Source organism: Stegodyphus dumicola, chromosome 6, assembly GCF_044657685.1.
Source record: "Stegodyphus dumicola isolate Sdum_Otavi_A_Nest chromosome 6, ASM4465768v1".
Classification (NCBI taxonomy): Eukaryota; Metazoa; Arthropoda; class Arachnida; order Araneae; family Eresidae; genus Stegodyphus; species Stegodyphus dumicola.
In genome coordinates, this window is record NC_140773.1 from 73,514,260 (window position 1) to 73,530,485 (window position 16,226).

A 16,226-nucleotide genomic window follows, 5' to 3' on the forward strand; every position below is an offset into this window, starting at 1 on the left:
TTAATTGTGTGTCCATATTTTATACATTTGTATGCAAGATAAAATGCCTCTTTGTTGGAAGAAGAAAGGTAACATCTCCCTCACTGCTAAGTAAATAAAAAATTGTTAGCATCAGTGGGAAAAGAGAAAATGTAATAGAAATATAATCATAAGTTTAAAATGGATGCCATCTCTTGTAACTACTATTCTAAAATTGCTTATTGCAGTCTAATGCACAAAAGTCTAAATTATATAACTAGTCTTGCAAATTCTTGCTTAGGGATTCATTATGCATGGGAGTCTTTTATCAAAAATGAGAATTATCTTAAGTAGTGGCCATAGCACAAAAATTTTACTTATAATTTAAAGAAATTTATTTCATTCATTTACATAATAACATATAGTAATAAACTGCCTCTCAATTCTATCCTTTTATCAGGCTGCTTCCAATCTTCAATTGGATGATATTAGTGATTTCGTAACTGAAAACAATCCTTTCCAAGAAACTTCAGTTTCCTGCTATGATGTAAGTATTAATTCAGTTTATTTTAATTTTTTATTCATAAATTGTGAAATTTGTGAATAAAAAATTGGTAGTAAGCAGTTATTCGAATTTTAAGAAATTTCACATTTTTGTGAATTAGATCATGGTATTGTATTTTAGTTTTTATATGCATTGCAGTTAGTTTCTATACATCATATTTCATTTGTTCTGTGTAATTTATTCCTTCTCAGTCTTATTTTAGATGTAGAAATATTTTGGATTTGAATTTTAGGATAAAAAAGAGTTTTATAAAATGAAATCCTGTTGAATTATATCAAAAAATTTGAATATTATTGAATCTTTCTGAATGCTTGTTTTACTGTTTAGCTTCTTGAACAGTAAAATCTCTTAAAATCAGTTTGTCTGAAAACATACATAACCAGGGTTCGTAGCCGTCCTTACAAGTGCTTGTAAGTCCTTATATTTGAAAAATAAAATATAAAGGCCCTTATAGGTGCTTACTTTTTCTTTAAAGCCCTTATTTTTTTGTTTTTAGTGCTTATTTTTTGCTTTTAGTGCTTTTTTTTAATGAATGCGCATTTTTCCTCCCGTACCAAAGCCGAAACTAAATAAACAACTTTTCTTCCTTATATGGAACGTCAGATGGTGAATCATACTCCCGGAAATAGCTTCCCCCCCTCCTTTCTCTGTATTAACGTAACCTATGGTAGGCGCGAGAGTATAGACAGGTGCACGTCTTTCTTTTGGTCAAAGAATTGCGAAAACCGTAGAAAATTCCGGTAATTCGGTATTCTTTTCCGCCCACCCAAATACTACACACGTTTGAATTTCTATCAAGATTTTAATAATTTGCATTCTTGTTCCGCGTGGTCAGTTCATATTCGTGTTTATTATGATCGTTATGCTTATATTATGAGCATATGTATGAATATTTATAGTAATATAGTTGCAGTAGCTGCTGAAGTGTAGATAAACTTCCAAAAAATGGGTGTATTTTTACACAGATTAGCTTTCTAAGGAATAATATTCGGAATGGCTTAAATAAAAGGAAAGTAATCGAATAGTCAGAATATCCCCCCCCAATACATTATATAGTACAGAGGTTGGGAGGTTCTCCCCTTTCTCCACAAAATCTCTAATATTGAAGCAGCCGACTTTTTTTTTTTTTTTTTGTCACTGGCCAATTTGGGTTGAATAGGACTAAAAGTTTTGCGGTCTACCCAACCCAAGCGAAGAATGAAAATTGTGGAAATTTAACGCAATCTGTTCAAAATTAGAATCAAAAACACCCCAGATTAGTAAGTCTCTTTCTTTTCCTTTATTTAGTTCTTTATTCTCCGAATACCGGCAGTTGTTGATTCCGATTGCATAATATCACATATGGAAGAATTACGCCGCACATATTGTGCAATAATGTTTGCGATATTTTGCAGAGATAATTTTTCTCTTTTTTACTTAAATTACTTTGCTTGGAATATATGTTAAGGGAAAACTGTTATGCGATGAAAATTTAGAAAATTTTCAGAATTTTGATTTAAATTATTTAAATATTAATATGAGTGAGAAAATAAATTGTATTTATTATTAGGTGCCAAGCCAATTAATATGGCTTATTATTATTCATTTTCTATATTTTGAACTGAAATTTCATCATTAAATCTTGTAATATACGAGGGCTATCCAGAAAGTAGATTACGTTTTGGAATAAAAAAATACACAAAGTATAGGAAACAAATTTTATTATATACAGATGAAAGCCACACTCAAATACTACTTTTCTACATAGTCACCATACAAATTAAGGCATTTATCGTAGCGATGTACGAGCTTGGAAATTCCTTCGTCGAAAAATTCGGCCGCCTGCGCCTTCATCCACTTCGTTACCTCTTCTTGCCTTCCATCTTGCACAAAACTTGTGGTAACCAAGCTTTTCGCTGATGATTTCGTGCAACAAACTTCGTGAAATTTGTGGAAAACTCAAAGAAAGTTCCGTTATTGTGAAATTTCGATTTTCACGGACTTTAGCATCGACTTTTTCGAGAAGTTCGGCGGTCACTATGCTGGGTCTCCCACTTCGATCTTCGTCGTGAACATTGGTTCGGCCATTTTGAAATCTTATGACCCACTGACGCACTCCACCTTCAGTGATAATGTTGTCCCCATACACTTCACGAAGCTGCCGATAGATTTCTATCGGTTTACAGTTTTTTGCAGTCAGAAACCTTATTACTGAGCGCAGCTCGCGGGATTTTCAATTAACGCAGACATTTCAAACCGTCACAGTATCTGAACGGAGCACAGCACGAACCTCTCACTAGCACGGCTAGATGCAGACTGAGCTGCGCAACGCTCTGACCCCAAGATGGCCGCGCTAGCCCCGCCCCTAGCGGACACAGACGGAAACGTAATCTACTTCCTGGATGGCCCTCGTAGTTTAGTTCTGCATAGTTTCTTTTTTCTCTCATTGTAAACTAATTCTGTAAATTGAACTCATTTAAAATTAAAAAAAAAAAAAAAACAGTTGTTTTCCATGCTTGACGTAATGCTCATTCTCTTGATACGAGTAAATATTGCATTGCTCATATTTTAAATTACAAGTCTAATTTTTCTTTTAAGGTTATGCAGGTGTGTATAATGTAATTAGACAGGTGCTTATTTTTTTCTTAAAATGTGCTTGAAAAGTGCTTATTTTTTTCACTAAAATGTGGCTACGAACCCTGATAACTGGTATTGAATCCTCACTGATAGTTATGTTTTCTACAGACATCATATCAGTCAGAATGAAGCTAAATCATCCAAAGAAGAAGGTGGTCATCTATTTTTTTTTTTTTTTAACTAAGAATTGAATTCAAACTTAACTAAGCTTAAACCTTATGACATTTTGAATTTTTGAACGTTTCTGCTTTTTCTTTGTTTTGAAATTTAATTAATATTTATTTCTCAAATTATTTTTAATATTTGTTTTGCTTATTGCTCTTGATTTAACCAATAATAATTCTTTTTATTTTAATTTCTTACTGTATAGCTTTCAGTTTATCCAATAGTTATTCAGGTTTCTTAATTAAAAATTTAACTAATGATTTTTCTAGTTTCTTACTCAAAATTTCCTTTTCAACTGTTGGTAATTTTTATTTTGAGGTCACAGCAGAGCAGTTTATATCTTAATGATTAAGTAAATCTTAAAAAATTTACTTTGTTGCACTTTAATTATTTAAATTTTAACTAAATTACATTCATTAGCATTTTCTTTAATTATTTAAATGTTTTCAGTTTTAATAATCATCTAGATATACTTCTACATATACTAATTCAGAAACATAGCTCCGTAGAAAATTCTCCGGATACTTCTTGGAAAAAGAATTCTCGGCATTTTTTTATTTTATTATTTCTTTTATTTTTCATATTGGTTTAGTAATTTTAATAGTTTTTGAGTGAAGTTTATGTTGTTTTTTTTGGGGGGGTTGTTATTATTATTATTAGAGAACAGGCCATGTTTTATAATTTAACGTTGATTGATTATATAGAATTCTACTGTAACTGTAATCATGAGAGCTCTATTGTTTTAAATCAAATCAAGCACATACCTTCAAATAATATATGAAATTTTATTTTAATTGATTGAGCATGGATGGTAATAAAATAACTTCCATAATATATGAACCCCTAGCTGCCTATCCATGCAACCAATTGAAATGAAATTTCAGATGCTCTTGTTTGAAAGTATGCTCTTGAGATTGTGCTGATTTAAAACAATAGAGCTGTCCTAATTATGGCTACAGTGGGAAAATATTGAAATTTTTAAACTGCAGTATCCACTTTTTTCCATGTGTGAATCGAGCACTGCATTAAAAAATCATAAATGGCATTGGAACGATACATGCATGACAAAAATTGCCAGCATAAAACATTTGAAAAGAAGTAAATAAGTTGTAAAAGACCAGCAACAAGAGAAGGGGGGAACTTTTATTGGAATTTAAAAGTTTTCAGCATGTGCATTTCAAGATAGAGTCATCTCCTTAACTTTGCAGTTTTGTGGCATCAAGGCGATAAATTTCTCGTTCTGGGATTATCTGAAATATGTGTACACATTAAATCCAGGAGATTTGCCAGAATTGAAAGATACCATAAAATGTGACATAATACAGGTTTCTTCTATAATGTTAGGTTCGTCATTGTTGTTAACAATCTCCTGCATGCTTATTATTGTTTGTGGAAATGGGCATGTAATTCCAATAAGTTGTTACAATTTTGAGCACATACTTTCAAATAACAGTATCTGAAATTTTATTTCAGATAGGCCACTAGGGGTTCATACACCAGAGAAAGTTCTGAAAATTTCTATTTTTATCAATTTTGGCTTGCTGAACTTGAATGATATCATGTATTCATGATTCAGTTTTAGTAAAATCATGAAATTTCTGTGCAGAAATTTAGTTCCAAAGTGGCAAAGACTGAAACATTATGGTATAGTTTGGTCATTAAACAAAAATATGTGAGAAAAATTCTAATTTAAATAATTTCTGACGGAGTACACAAAGATAACTAAGATATATACTCACCTCTGCAACTTAATGCAACTATCATCATCCGGTTAGCTCGTAACCTCCTTATTGAGCAGAAGACTCGGTTCGACCCAAAATAGTTGCACTCTGCAAATTTATACACACTGGCCCAAAGCCTTTGTTGACCTACAACCCTCAAGGGAAGACAGCCAATTCAACAAACCACACAGGATTTGGAGCTATATGAACCACCGTCAATGATGACTGGCCCATTATGTTACTCCTCTCGGATAGATGTTAAGTAGGAATCTGGCTTGAATTTTTATACCCCTAGGACCGAGACTGCTTGACCAGATCCTAGCCAGTAGCTTCATAGATTTTCCTGCATTGATCTTGAGGGGGGAGCTAAGAAATTCATGTGTGCGGACCTGTGGGCAATTATAGGTTGAGCTGATATGAGGTGTGAGACGTTGGTCTGTGACATTAATACAACTGCTCATATATTTATATTAAATGTATTTTAGTTCCATATGAAATAATATGCAACCTTAAAAACACAACCAACACCAATTACCACATGGAGGCATGCCATCAGTGCAGCATACTAACATCACGCAGTGGTGACATGAACACAACAGGAACATACGCCTCCTCCACCCATCTACCTGAGGAAAACTGATGAACTATGTCACTCACATAACCCAAGGCACATTGCTTCACGTGTGTTCAATGATCTGAACTAGCCATGCCCAACGAATAGAGCTGAACACAGCGCAACGATCAACACATGTGTTCAAAATACGACAGCAAGCCGTCCCTCCTCATTAGCATATAGATGCTGGAAGAGGGTATATTGCGGCTCGCAGATTTTAAAGAGTTGACTTTGTCACTAAAGAGCTCTTTGGTGACAAGGTAGAGTATTTAATTCCCATGAAATGAACTTAAGTTATGTCCTTCAAGGTTAACACAGTCTCTAGCATCACAGTTCTGATTACGCTCATAGATGTCACCACTAGCAAGCCCGCTGTTTAACACCAAAAGCTCTAAACAGCTGCGAATCAGAGAACATAAAATATAAAAAAATGAAATGGTGAGACTAATTCAGTCTGCAAACTGTTTTAGACAAGGCAAGAACTTGGAATTTTCTTAAACTCTCGACTAGAGAGACTCTTGCTATTAGCAAAATCCTCACATAATGAGAACAGTCACTTACAATAATCATTTCTATGCCTCTGATATTTTTTATGTATTGTTAATAGAACGTCTCATAGATTTATATTGCCGACAAATGGCTGGGTAGTTCTAACCTTGAATCGACTGATTCAAGGTGAATGAGCCAATGCCAATGATTTGCAAATTTCGGAGTGCCTATGGTTCAAAACCATGTACCTCCACATCAGAATAACTAAAAGTGAGCAGAAATAGGAAAAATTTGGCATAAGTGAGTTACTTGATGCTCAATAGAGGGAGCCACAGGCTCGAGAAAGTTTAGGGATAGGGATAAGAAAATAAAAACTTAAATATCATAATTTTTTTGTAAGTTTTTAGGTTTTTATAATTTTTTAATACACGATACAAACACTAAAGCAAAAAGCGGATAGGAAAGAGTTTACGATTAATAGGCTCATTGGCATGTGGCTTGTGTAGGAAAGTGCAAATAATAAATGGGAACGCGGTGAAAATATTCTTAGGCAGATTTAGAATCTGCGGGAGATGTGATTCTTAAGTAAACAGATTGATAACTTTGCTTGAAGATCTTGAATTGCTGGTGTTGATGATGTAAAAGCAATTATATGGCAGCTCGTTGAAGAGACGTCCTTCCCTCATGGCGCGGGAGCTGGAATAGAAGTTGAGAGGGCGTGTCTTGCCCTTTTGGATGGAGGGTAGATGCCAAACTCTCGGCCAATCACGGCTCTCAGTCTCTTCTGTCAGCTGCGAGTAGCAGGATCGTATGCTGGAATCTGCTGGAGTGCTCGGTTATCAATCTGTTCAATTTTGAGGAATAAATTTTGACTAAATTTTTTAATATAGTAATCAACAGGTTTAATGTTAAGGTCTGAATGAATCACATCTGTACGGACGTACCAGGCTGCATTTAGGGCCATACGTAAGGTCTTACTTTGAAAAGATTGAAGTTTTTTCACATGAGTTTTTGCAGCAGTACCCCAGATTGTACATGCATACATAAAGACAGGTCTTATAATTGATGTATAGAGAAGGATTTTTGTTTTTAACCCCTTAACTGCCGCGGGCATATATATACGTCCTTCCAAACTGCTATCATTTGCTTTGCGCTGCTACACCTAAAATTATTTGCAAAGTTAACGCATTGGCTGCGCATCTGGGGCAGTTAACGCATCGGCTGAGCAAGGCGTATATATACGCCCGCGGCAGTTAAGGGGTTAATTGACAGATGGCTCTTTCGAGCTAAGAGAGGATAAAGTTGGGCTCTAGCACCTTTTGCTTTATTGAGAACATTTTCAATGTGAAGGTGCCAGCGTAATTTTGAATCAAGTACAACTCCTAGGTACTTGTAAGAATTTGACCAGGGAACATAGTCGTCGAAAAACTTTAAATTAATGGAAGGGTACGGGAGGGGGCTACGTTTGAATATCATAGCAGCACATTTAGCAACATTAATTTTAATCTTCCAAGTGATGAGCCAGTGCTCAAGGCTGGAGAGATATCTCTGAATGATGTGAACCAAGTTTTCAAGGCGTTTGTTTTGAGCTAGGATAGCCATATCATCTGCATAAAGTGCAAGAGTGATACTAGGTGATTTTGCAATGTCATTTATGAAAATGTTGAACAAAATTGGGGATAAAAGTGACCCTTGGGGGACGCCATTTAGTATAGGATGGGGTGCCGAAATGAAAGAATTAACTCGTACAGAAAAAGATCTATTAGTGAGGTACGAATTAATTATACGAATTAGATGGGCCAAAACGTCAAGTCGTATGAGCTTGATAATGATTCCTTTATGCCAAGTCCTATCGAATGCTTTGGCTATATCTAGAAATAAAGCGCCAGTAAACATATTGTTACGAAACCCTTCGTGAATGAACTCCACTGTCCTCAGCAGCTGGTGCGTAGTGCAGTGTTTTGCTCGAAATCCAAATTGTTCATCAATCAGAACGTTGTGATTTCGGAGAAAATCATTCAGGCGTTTAAGTAACACAAATTCGTATATCTTTGATAACGATGATAGGAGGCTGATAGGTCTATAATTTTGAGGATTTGAAAGGCTTTGGCCTGGTTTTGGAATAGGCACAATGAGTGCTTGTTTCCAGCTTTGAGGAAAATAGCAATGCTGTATCATAAAATTTATAAGCATTACTAAGAAAAATAGATAACTGGTGGGTAAATTTTTAATCATACGATTAGATTATAATCATACGAGCCCCATACCAGGGGCTTTTTTGGGTTTGAGCTTGGTAATGTATTCGTTTACCTCGCTCATGGAAGTGTACTGTATTTCTCTCGCGAAAGGCGAGGAAAGGAAGCGTTCAACATCTTGTGGGAAAGAACTTGCGTTGTTCGCAAAAATTCCTTCATTATGTGGTGCAAATTGAGTTTGAAGAGAATCCGCAATTAATTCAGATTTCTCAGCGTCTGTGTGAGCCACCGCGGCGTCCGTAGCTAAGCTGAGATTTGTGTTTGCGTAGGCGGGCTGATGCGCGCCAAAGACTGTTATCATTGGTCATTAAGGACTGAATGTAATTCGTGTATTGTGATTGGAAGAACTGGTCAGATGATGCCTTGATCTCATTTTGGAGAGTACGGAGTTGAATTTTTAAGCCAGGATTTCTATTTCTTTGCCAAAGTCTCCGTACTTTATTCTTTTCTTTAATTTTGAGTTTAATTTCTTGAGGTAATTTACGAGAATTGGGTCTGAGGGTGGGTTTTGATACTTCCTTTTAAGTATCAGTTAAGGTGTTCGTTAACTGATCTACTGCCGTGTCTATATCATGGCTGGATTTAATTTCGAGGGAGGATAAACTTTTAGAATTAAGTTTAAAACGAAAATTGTCCCAATTTGTTGAGACGAGTGCCGGAAAATTTTGAGTAAAAATAGTACAGCTAAGGTCAATGATCACGGGGTTGTGATCTGATGATAAACAATTTTCAACAGTCACTTTGTATCCAAAAGGGATGTTTCTAAAAAGTGCCAAGTCAATGAAAGAGGGGGCACCCCGTGAACCATATTGAGTGGAGGAATCCGGCGCAATAATTTTAATTTGGGCGCACTGAGCCCATTTTAGGAGGCCACGACCAGCAGGGTTTGATCTGCGACAACGCTAATGCTGATGGTGATAATTTAAATCACCAGCTATGATTAGATTATTTGAAAAATTGAGCAGTTTTTTGAAATCTACCACAGGAAAATTTCCACCTGGTGGGAGATAGGCAGAGATCATAACTAGGGAAGGCGAATTTTGAATAAAAATTTCGATAATTGTTGCTTCGAGTTTGCTCATACTCGGTGTGTCAATTCTTCGATGGAGTATTGAATTTTTTATGTAGACACAAGTGCCACCATGATAAACATCACGTGTATCTGAAGCTTGTCTGTCATTTTTATATAATGCATAATTTACAAGCTTGGGAGCTCTCTCTGGCTGGAGTTTGGTCTCTTGGACAAAAATGATATCAAAATCCTTCTCTTCTACATAGTCTCTAAACTCATGGAATTTGGAAAGAATGCCATTTGCATTCCAGGTGCATAGTTTAAGATTTTTAAACCCTTTCAAAGTATTGAATTTTAATGATTGTGGGAATCAGAAAATTGGAGAGTGACCTAACTCTCAAAGATGTAGTAAGCCGCGTCAGTACCAGATGGAGCCACTCTGAGCTGCGGTAAGGCGTTTTTGAATGCCAAAAGTAATTTGCTCTGGTCAATACCAGGCTGGTTAGAAATTTGAATTATAGCCAAAAGGATTTCGGTACAATTTAGGTTCGAACTCCAATGGGGACCGACAAATTTGGAATGAGTTGGGGTGCAGTCTGTTGCATACCCGTAAGGGCAGCAGAGTAGGAAACTCCAGGGCGAATATTATTTGCACTGGGTGTGTGTGCAGCCAGCAGTGTTGGGAATGTAGTGCTTTGTAAATTAAATTTGTTTGCGTTGTCAACGGTCTGACTGGGCTTGGTACTTGGTTTTGGTGGCTGTCTATTTTTGGATCTTGGGAATCTTGGGCACGATCTCCAGTTAGCACATTTGTTGGGTTCTTCAAAGGGCTTGGTACAATCTTTAGCCTGATGCGGACCAGCACATCTGACACAGCGTTGTGGTAGAGTGCATACCTCCAATGAATGGAAGAATCCCTGGCAACGCCAGCATTGAGAGGGACCTTTCTGCCCTTTGAAGTGTTCCATGATGACTTTTGTGCCAAGGAGTTCTGTGATAGAGTATATTTCTGATGCTTGAAGGCTGTTATGGATTTGAATATAGAAAAGAGGCATCGGCATTTTGGTCTTCCATTTCTTTAGCTGAGAAATAGTAAAATCCTTTCCTTATTTCAATATAATGAATATTGAATCTTATAGGAAGAATAAAGCTAATTTTTCAGAATAAACAAAATACTTTTATTTAAATTTTAAAACAGAACCAAAAAAAAATAAATACTGCAGCTCTAAACTATCAAAATTTTAAACTCTTAACTACTGCAGTTAAAACTCTTACAACTATTAAAATATTCAAAATCCTAAACTCTCTAAAAAATATATATATATATAAATCTTTTGAATCCTCTTCTTGTTGCCACACCGTAAAATGCATGTTCTTGTCCTATTCTTTATATTTCACGTTCTCTTTAAGTCACGATCTTCACAAGTCATGATCTTTACAAGTCCCCCCCACAAGAAGCACATTCGTCACCATAGAGACAATGTTGCTCAGAGTTCATTGAGAGAGAAAGAGTTAACAGCTAACCTTGACAAAGCATCAGCATTCCCATGTGAACTCCCTTTGCGGTATGTCACTGTCATGTTATACCGTTGTAACGCTAAGGCCCAACGAGACAGTTTAGCACCATGAGGGGCACTTTGGGTCAAGTGGGGGAAGGGATTGTGATCAGACACAATCTGCACTTTGGCACCGAAAATCCATGTGTCAAATTTTTTCAAGGCTTCGATGACACAAAATGCTTCTCGTTCGATGGTTGATCATCGTTGTTGACAGGGCGTTAGTTTCTTGCTGAAAAATGCTATGGGCATTTCTTTTGTAAATGGCTTATCTTCATTATCATTCTCACCTATGGGAGGCAATCCTAGTAGCTGTTGTTCCTTATCATCTTTCCTCTCTTCTATCTTTCCAATGGCTTTGTCAAGTAGCTCATACCATTCATCAATTGTTTCAGCTTTATCAATTTCTTCAAATATGGGATTTCTGTGCTTGGTGAAAGTCCTATAAACTAAAAAAAAAAATCTCAGCAATTTTTTTTTTTTTTTTTTTTTTTTTTTTTTTTTTTTTCTGTTTTTTCTAATAATTCTTCATCAACATGTAGATCGTCTACCTCGGGCTCGGGCTCTTCTATTAATTCAGCAATTCGTTCTGTTTCTTTCTCGTCTTCCAGTTCTTCGCTGTTATCCGAATAACTTTCTGTTCAATCTTCCATGTTTTCACCCTTGAACTTGAAAGGTTTCTGTGGTTTTCAGCTTCATTGTGGATGACATTTTCCTTTTCAGTTTCAACTTTTGTTGTATAATACACACTTTCCTTTTCATCTCCCAGTTTAACAGTATCTATGCTGTCCTTATTGTACTTTTTGTTTCTATTATCATCCAGAATTTCTTTTTCAGTAAATTGCAATAGTTCACTGTTATCTGCAAGTTTATTTTCAGTCTCAAGATCTGCAGCTTCCGTGTGATTTACATTTTCATTTTCAGTTACTAAGTCAGCTTTCACACTTTCCTTATGGATTATTAAGTCATTCTTTTTATCATCTACTTTTTCCTTCTCGTTTCCAATTTCAGCAATATATTCTTTCTCTTCTATGTTCTCATCATCAAGATTTACTTGAGTTTTATTGTCATCTGCAATTATTTCTTTTTCAGCTGCAGTTTCAGCATCATCTGTATTTTCTGTTTTGGTTACTGGCTTCACCTGAGTTTTGCTTTCATTGACAGTTTCATTTTCAACTGGGATTTCAGTCTCACCCATAAATTCGTTTTTACTTTCAGGTGGAATAATTTCTACATCGGTTATTTTGCTGTCAATTAACATTTCCTCTTTGAGTTCATCTTCTGTTTCTACCCTCTTAGTTTCTTCAGTTATAATTTCTTCCTTCTGTGCTTCCTGTTCAACAATTTTATCTTCTATCATTTCTGTTTTCTCTATTTCTGTAAAGGGCAGTTCTTTACAACTTTCACAGAATTTTTTAACATATTGCTTAATAGTAGGCCAAAAGAATGAGTACTTGATTTGTTGAATTGTCTTTTTCTCACCGAGGTGGCCGGTAAGAGGGATTTCATGTGCCATTTTTAGGACTTCCCTTCTTTTTTCTAAAGGTAACACAACTTGCTTAATGTTTTCACTACAGATATATTCGGAATGAAGTAATATGCCATCATCGAAAGTATATGAATTTTGATTTTTATTTGCCCATTCAAAGCATTTTTTCAGAGTTTCGTCTTGTTCTTGATGTGTCTTGAATTCTAGTCTTACTCTGTTCGTTGTTTTCAGAGACTCTATGTTTTCTTGGGAAATCTGATTAACAACAGCCAAATTTGTATTATTGTCTTCAACTGGTGAGGGTTTATCATCTGTCTCTTTGTACTCTAAGGGGGGTGCATCCCAATAACGATCATAGTTAAACAGTTCGATATTCCCACAGAGTGTTTCATAAGCTGAAGAACTCAATAGCAAATCGGTAACTAGCTTTTTTGAAACAGCACACGTAATGGACACTACCGTGAAAATCATCGTCAATTTTCATCTGGAAAATCTTTAGTGGAGTAATTTCGTTTTCACCAAAAGCAGAAGATATCTCTATTTTACTTTCTCCTTCGCAAGGTATGTTGTCAACCAATTTCTCACGGACTACTGAGATTTGTGCTCCCGTGTCTACGATTCCATTTAAAATAATATCTCCACATTTAACTTTGACAAGTTTTAATTCATCTATGTTTCTAGACACGTCCACTGATTTTGAGACAGGAATAGAGATCTTGGCAGTTAGCACTTCTGGTTTTTCTTTTTCTGTAAGGGGTGCTTGTGTTTGTATTAAGTTGTTTTGTGCTGTTGCAGAAGCACTTCTTCGTATCCGATTTTTGGTACATAACTTAGATGTATGACCTTCTTTTCCACAATTATAGCAAGTTAGTTTGAAACTAGGCTTTTGTGGTTCGTCACTCTTACGGGATGGGTACACTCTTGGCGTGTTTTCAGCGGACAGCGATTTATTTCTGAAAGCCCTTTCTGGAAGTGGAAAATGAGGTTGCCATTTTTTATTAGTTCTGTCTGCTGATGGATTACCACCAGTCCGTTTTGAGATATTACGAACACTGTCATATTCGTCAAGTTTATCAGCTAATTTGGTTGGAGAAACGAACTTCGCCCAGTCGTCAAGAAGATGGTCTCTTACTTCATAGGGTACTCTTTTCTTAATTTGGTCAGTAATAATCAAGTCTTTTAACATGGCAAAATTTGTGATTTCAAGACCATTGATCCATTCTTCAAAATAACTTGTAATTTCGTAGCAAAAATCTCTCCATGATTTTTCAGCGCTCTTTTGGTACATCACAAATTTTTTTCTAAAGCTTTCAGGATTTAATTTAAATCTCTTCAATAAAATGGCCATAATGTACTCATAATCTTCAAAATTTTCTTCAGATTCCCTACCAATTAATTGAATGATTTCAGATGGCATTAAAGTCAATAAACATGAAACCCAATCTTTAGGATCAATCTTTGTCCTTTTAGCTTGTCTTTCAAATAAGGATAAATAAATCACAATATCATCGTGTCTTAAATTGAATTTGGGAATAAGCTTAATTAAATCAAAATTATGATGTCCATTTTCATTTGTTGGTGGAGTTTGTGTTAGTCGAACACGAGATTCAATTTCGAGTTTCCTCAATTCAAACTCCATTTGCTCTCTTTTCTGCTGTGCTTCTAATTCTCCTTTCTTCGCTGTTCCTCAATCTCTTCTTTTTCCTTTCTTCGCTGTTCCTCAATCTCTTCTTTCTCCTTTCTTCGCTGTTCCTCTTCTTTTCTTTTCCTCTCTTCAATAATCGTTAAAAACACTTCTTTAGCAAATGCTTCATCATATGTATCACTTTGAATTATTTCATTTTTTATCGCCACGATTTTCATACTTGGATCTACTTGAATTTCTAATTCAGCAGCTAAAGCCAGCAAATCCTCTTTTTTTCCACGTCCCATAAAAGCCATGTCTCGATTTTATTCAGCTAATAAACTCTTAGTTAAAAAAAAAAAAAAAAATTTTTTTTTTCTTTTTTTATTTAAATATAATTCACAATGAATTTAATTTTATTCGGCACGAAAATCAATCGGTGGAATCAATACTTAATGTGTTGTTTGTTCACTTACTCTGGCGAGTCAAACGAAATTACATTTGAACACTGGCGTATTCATTACTTTGACAAGTAAATAAACTAAGATTCCATGACGGAAACAATAATTAACTTTTCATAATCTTAATTAATTATTTTACGTTTACAAGGTAAATTGAGCTCTCACCTGAGTTATTTTGGTTCGTGATTATATGCAGGTAAATCCCGATCCTGTCGACTGCGCCAGTAAAGATCCTTTCCTTCTCGTTTCTATATAATGAATATTGAATCTTGTAGGAAGAATAAAGCTAATTTTTCAGAATAAACAAAATACTTTTATTTAAATTTTAAAACAGAATCAAAAAAAATAAATACTGCAGCTCTAAACTATCAAAATTTTAAACTTTTAACTACTGCAGTTAAAACTCTTACAAGTATTAAAATATTCAAAATCCTAAACTCTCTAAAGAAATATATATATATAAATCTTTTGAATCCTCTTCTTGTTGCCACACCGTAAAATGCAAGTTCTTGTCCTATTCTTTATATTTCACGTTCTCTTTAAGTCACGATCTTCACAAGTCATGATCTTTACAAGTCACGATCTTTACAGATATCTTGTGAATTTTAAAACCAAGCACTTCGACCGCAGTCTGCACAACGTTGATCGGAGTGTTTGAGGGTAATCCCCTAATGACCACTTTAAGTGGTCTGTCAGATTTTAATGTGTGTGATTTGAATTGGATGTTGTTTTCTGTAAGGAATCTGACAACTGTCCTGTAATCTGTTTCATTAGTGGTGGTGAGGCGTAGAAATTCTATGTCTTGTTTGGATTGGACAGTTGGTGCGTGTCTGCGTAACTGATTTAGTAAAAAGAACCAATCAGCACGCGGTTTAATGAAGATGGGTGGTGGTATTTGAATTTTGGGTGTTGGAGTGTCAGCCAGCTGCTGCGTTAAAGTTTCAGTGTTTTCTGTGATGTTTTGAATGTTTGTGTATGAGTTTGATGTTGGAATGTTGTTGGTATTTTCACTAGTGTTGGGTAATTTCTTTGCAATCAAGTGTTTGGGGGGGGACTGCAAAGCCGTCACTGTCGACTGATCTGGTGCGTTTTTTTGTGTCTTGTTTAGAAATTTCTTTAGGTGGGTTCTGATGGTCTAAGGATGAGGGTGATTTTGGTTTTGGATTTTTAGATTCAGAATCAGGGGCTATTGTAGATTTTTGGAGTTCTCTGATAAACTCTTCTTCAGTGGCAGGTAAGGTGAATAGGTTGATGTTAAGTTTCGTACAGAGTGTGTGTAAGGAAAATAAAATTTTCTCACCCTCATCCTGTAGCTGTTTCATCATCAGGTCCTTGTTCGGTGTTTCTGATCATTGTAATCGCTGGATGTCGAAGAGCAGGTCAGTATGCCGAGTTTTAAGAGAGTAAATCTGCAGTGCACTTTTTGAAAGCTCTAGTGCAGAAGGAGAAGCAGGAGGAGTTGAATTGGTGGTGTCCATATCAGTCAGAATTTGTAAAGGCGGAGGAGAAGTGGAGTGATTGCCTGCTGGCGGCGCCGTATTCGTGGTTCCATTATTTGCATTACGGAGGTCAGAGCTTAAACGTCCGTCGCTTTTGGCGTCCATGACGCGAAATCTAAGGTGAATGAGCTGACTACATGCACATTTTTGTGGTTTTTCCCATGTGTTATGGGACTGTTTCTCTTCAGTTACACGAAGGCATC

At 35.7% G+C, this 16,226-nt stretch overlaps 1 protein-coding gene across 7 annotated transcripts in view; it reads left to right on the plus strand.

Annotated features, from left to right (window-relative positions):
• LOC118193334 (uncharacterized) overlaps positions 1 to 16,226 on the plus strand; it is a 179,691-nt gene that overhangs the window by 128,402 nt on the left and 35,063 nt on the right. For all 7 annotated transcript variants that reach the window (XM_085818527.1, XM_085818521.1, XM_085818526.1 and 4 more), the window contains exon 14: positions 419 to 505. In XM_085818527.1, the coding sequence (XP_085674653.1) occupies positions 419 to 505 (87 nt within the window). The remainder of the gene's footprint in view (positions 1 to 418; positions 506 to 16,226) is intronic.